Source organism: Elephantulus edwardii, unplaced genomic scaffold, assembly GCF_000299155.1.
Source record: "Elephantulus edwardii isolate Elephantulus edwardi_28Jun2011 unplaced genomic scaffold, EleEdw1.0 scaffold00026, whole genome shotgun sequence".
Taxonomy (NCBI): domain Eukaryota; kingdom Metazoa; phylum Chordata; class Mammalia; order Macroscelidea; family Macroscelididae; genus Elephantulus; species Elephantulus edwardii.
Window position 1 is genome coordinate 3,384,102 of NW_006399776.1, and position 5,053 is coordinate 3,389,154.

The 5,053-nt window shown below is 43.0% G+C and overlaps 1 protein-coding gene across 1 annotated transcript in view; it reads left to right on the forward strand.

Annotated features, from left to right (window-relative positions):
- The first annotated feature begins 741 nt into the window (after window positions 1–741).
- Window positions 742–5,053, forward strand: part of TGM5 (transglutaminase 5) — a 37,976-nt gene continuing 33,664 nt past the window's right edge. The window contains exons 1-3 of the mRNA XM_006883212.1: window positions 742–751; window positions 4,345–4,524; window positions 4,695–4,940. Coding sequence (XP_006883274.1) covers window positions 742–751; window positions 4,345–4,524; window positions 4,695–4,940 — 436 coding nt within the window. The remainder of the gene's footprint in view (window positions 752–4,344; window positions 4,525–4,694; window positions 4,941–5,053) is intronic.

The following is a 5,053-nucleotide window of genomic DNA, read 5'->3' on the forward strand; positions in this document are numbered from 1 at the left end:
TTCTACAACAGTGGCACCATATAGCATTTGTCCCTTTGTGACTGAGATATTTCACTCAGCATCATAAAGATAAATATTGTATAAGACAATTATTATAGAATGAGTATGAAGATCCAAGGGGGGGTAGGATCAGAAGGGTGAGGATGGGTGAGGGTGGTTAATCATAGGGTTGCACAATTTGATGGATGGAGAGAGGGGTAGGTGAAGCAAATGGGAAATATCTGGTGTGAAAAACAATGTGTATGAACTTTGTAAATAAACCAGTGTGTGTGTGTGTGTGTGTGTGTGTGTATAGACTCTTTATCATGAAGAAGAGAGCGCTGATGCAGAAGTTCTCTAAGCTGTGGGCCTTGGGACCTCAGTGCTCCTCCCTATAGGGATACTGACTTCCCCAACCCCTTAGCTCTCTCATCTGACTTTTCCATTGGCTCCTCACCACTACACTCTACCTGCCAGGGAATGCATCATTGCCCAAGAGGCCGCATGACACAGAGTCCCAACAGTTCATTGGATTCCACGCCTCCTCTCAGCCAAACAATGCTGCCAAGAAAAACCTGAGGGCAAGTGAGAAAACCAGTTGCAATCTGCCCAGTAAGCAGGTGGAAACACCCGGGCCTGCCTTCAGTGTCTCCTGGAGTCTATGGGATGGAGAGGGAAGGAAACATTCCAGGACCCGTTTCCTGAAACTCCAGTTCACTCAGTCCTTCTGTAGGGAGCAGACTGGAGCCAGAGGCAGCCACAATGGCACAAGGTAAGGAAGACTGCTGGAGAGCAGGAACTTAGGAGGATGGAGACAGGCTGTGGGTTGTCAAGGGAGGTAGATCCAGAGAAACAGAAGAGTAAATAAAGAATTGAAGTACGGAAAGTAGAAAGCCAAGAAACGTCACAATTTAGGACTGGTTTGCGAACCAGGAGACAAGGTGGAAGCCAGCAGGTAAACACAACCAAACAGCCTTATCCCAAGACGTCTGCTTCCACAGGCGTGGGATGGGGCAGGACCAGGGATTAAGGCAAAGGAAGATCTCATCTCCTCCACTAGCTGACATTTTGACATTAAGTCAATCCTGTTTCCTCTGGTTGCCCTTCCATGAAAAATGAAGGAAGATGGATGGATAAGACAGCCTTGAAATTATCGTCCAACTCTAAAAGTCTGAACTTTGATACCTTTCCTTCTTGATCCACTTTAGAGGATCTGTCATTCATTTTAGTTAATCTTCCCACCACTCCTCTTCCCTCTATTATCATCATCATCCTCTCTTTACAAAGTGCTGCTTTGAAGATTAAATGATTAATTGAGATAATTTATAGGCAAGCACTTTTAACTTTTTCTAGTTTCGTTGTCATTTACTCTCATTACAGCCTCACCTTCATTTACTATTTTTGTGCCTAAATTTTTCTTTTTAAGTTTTCATGGTTTTTAATTACACAAGGAATATGTGAATACATAGTTGGAATAAAAGAAGTCAATAAAAAAGCCACGGTTCTGTGATTGCAAACCTCAATCCTAGTTTTATCTCCATTGTTATTAGTTTCTTATTCGAATGTTTATATTCATATATGTATTCAATGTAATATATAAGATTTTGATTGTGTAGTATGTGAGTACACACATCTGCACATCTTATGGTATACTTACATAATGGTATACAAATGTAAAATATGTAGATATAGTAATAGAAGTATATAGTATTTGATTGTGTGTTGCATGTATATAAACCAAAACACAAATCTCTCACTGCAGTAATCAATCTTGAGTCATAGGGACTCTTCATCAAGTTTCTGAGACCTTAAATCTTTATGAGAGGAGAAGGCCCACCTTTCTCCTACAGAGTGGCTGGTTAATTGGAACTGCAGATCTTTTCATTGGCAATCCAGCACGAAACACACTATGTCACCAGGGGTACATACTCACCCATCTACACATACATATGCATATAAATGTATATATCTTCATAGGACCATTTATTGTATATATTTTTATACAATGTCATTTTTTTTTAACTTTTGGGAGTTATGGTTGTCTAATTTGTAAAGAGTTGTGCTTTTAAAACAAAGGAAAGCAGTTTTGAATCCACCAGATGCTCTGACGGAGAGAGATGGGCAATCTCTTTCCATGCAATTTATAGTCTCTGAAAACAAGTTGGAGGGTCAGCTATGAGTCTGTTAGGACTTGTCTACACATAACGACAACATAGTATTCTTTGGAAAATCTTAAGAGTTCTACCTACACTCTCCTCTCTAGCCCACGATCATTTTAACCATTCTCTCTAGTCCTCAAGGAGCATAAAAATACCCTCAATATTAAACACGTACCTTTTGTTTGAATGTCTGGCATCTAAAGTAAAAAATAATCTTTGTGAGATAAGCAGAGATAACTTGACCTTGTAGAGTGTCCAGAGGAGTAGACAATCCCAGTTTTCATACCTGAGGGGCTGTCAGGCAAAAGCGGCCACAATTTTGGGTAGTCAGGCCATATGCTACAACTAGAATAGGGCCAGTTGAGTGGGCCCTTTAGTCTTTCACCATTGGTATGATGTTATCTGTGGATTTTCCTCAGACAACATTTTTAGGCTAAGGAATTTCCCTTTTATTCATAGTTTGAGTGCTTTTATCAAGAAAACATCCTGGATTTTTAAAATGCTTTGGCTTCCCCCCACCCCCATATTTTAAAAAAGCTAAATAGAGCCAAGATAAGGCAGCCAGATCTCTATCTTCCATTGGCTTAAGCGTAGTAGTAGAAGACAAAAGAAAGAAGTCAAAGTGATTGTCATAGAATTGGAGCTGACCATCCCTCGCGTTTCCAAGGCTGTATATTGTATAGAAAGAGAGAGTTCACTTTTCTCCTGAGGAGCTGCTGTTGGGTTCAAACTGCCAGAGAGGTGGGGCCTTTGGGTTAGCAGAATAGCTTGCCTATGGACTATGCTGCCAGAACTGCCTGACCAAAAAAAGTGACTAAGAAAAACATGAGTTCTTCACGCTGAACCTGCCACTAGTACATGCTCAGTAAAAGTGTATTGGTATAAATGAGCGTTCCTTATAAATGGACTTGTCAATTAAGCCATAAAGTTACCAAAGAGTGATGCAATTTACTGTCACAGATCAGTTGGAAATGAGAAAAGGTGTGGAAGAGGGGTAAGCTTCATGAAGGAATTGAGAATTGAAAGACAGCTGGAACTTGGTCAGGGGGGGGTCATATTCTCATATTCTGAGATAGGGCTAGAGAAGGATAAAGTATATAGACAGATAAGGATGTCATTTCTTCAAGGAATATTAGCTGGAGAAGCAGAGTCATGCTGAGAAAGGTGAGAAATGAGAATACAAGAGTAATTGAAGCCAGGAATGAAGAGTCTGCTAGTCAAGTTGAAGAGTATTATTTTTGTATTGTGAACTCTAGGTTATCTCTGGACTTTGAAAGCAAAAGGATGGTTTGATCAAATTGTCTTGAGGAAAGGTAATCTGATGATGTGTTAATGGGTGGAGTAGTATGGAGAAAGACAGGAGATAGAAATCTAAAGGAGGCTCTTAGAATCACAGATGTAGTATGGAAAGATATGACTGTATACCAGAGATGTTTCAATGGAAGGAGTGAAGGGACATAGTAAGACACGAATGGATACAGGCTAAGAATGAGATGATTGAAACAATTGTGACTCAAAAATATGAGCTCAGATGCCTGGGGACCATGACAGGCCTATGGTTAAACAGGGTGAACTTTAGAAACAAAGTCAGTTTATGTTTTAGCAGAAGCTCCAGAAAGCTGGAAGTGGGCCTTACTTTGTCTTCAGCATCCAAGCTCCCAGGGCATTGGACATACGACATTAATTGGTTAGAAAGGCAGCAAATTGCTGAAAAAAAAAAAAAAAAAAAGAGCAACTAGCTAAGGGATACCTAATTCAGAGATAGCCCAGGGGCAGCTAGCCCAGGACCAATTAATCCAGGGCCAGTTAACAGAGACTTGATTCCATGTCTAGAGGTTGGACTGGGACAAATGGGACTGTTAACGTCAGTTAAAAAATGAGATGCCAGTGTGAATCTAGAGTGGAAGGAACATACAAACCCGGCCAGGGCAATAAAAGAGTTGTACAGAAGCAGGAAGTGGTACACACCAGGAGAGGTGTCAAGAAACATGGAGCAGGGAGTCAGAGAAGCCTATGAGGGAGAAAGATAGAGGTATAGAACCTCATTTAATCCTCACACCAATCCTGTAAGGCTACTGTTGAGAACTCCATTTTACCAGTGTAAGCAAGTCACTTTCTCAAGTTTTCACAGCTAGGAAGGAGTGATTAGGTTCAGAGTGGCTCCATAACCCTGCTATTTTACCTGTTCTGGGCTATTTTCACTCAGGCCTGGAGGTGGCCCTCACAGACCTCCAAAGCTCCTCAAACAACGTGCAGCACCACACAGAGGAGATCAGCTCTGAACGCCTCCTTGTCCGTCGGGGCCAGGCTTTTAACATCACCCTGTACTTCAGAAGCCGGGGCTTCCAGCCAGGCCGGGACAATGTCATCTTTGTGGTTGAGACTGGTAAGGATAACAGCTGACCCATAAGTGTGCTCGCTCACGCTCTCTTTCTTTTTTTCTGTCTCTGTCTCTCTCTCTCTCTGTGAGTGTGTGTGTGTGCGCGCGTTGGAGAGTGGTGGGCACCAGGGAACTGAGAGGTCACCACAGAAAATCTCTGCTCCTTTTCTCTCCAGGCCCTCTGCCGGACCTGTCCAAGGGGACTCGTGCAGTGTTCAGCCTGGCAAGCCATGGTGGCCCCAGCCCCTGGATCGCCTCCCTGAACAATATTGGGGCCACTTTCTTGGAGGTGAGCCTCTGTGCCCCTCCCATGGCCCCTGTCGGTCGATACCTCCTGAAGATTCACATTGACTCCTTCCAGGGATCTGTCACAGCCTACCAGATTGGGGAGTTCATCCTCCTCTTCAATCCCTGGTGTCCAGGTAAGGCAGTATGTACCCATACAGGGAGGGGACCTCTGTCTCTGACTATCAGCTGCGATAGACAGTTGAGCTCAAAGGTTGCTAGACTTCTGTTTCCTGACCCCCCCCCCCCC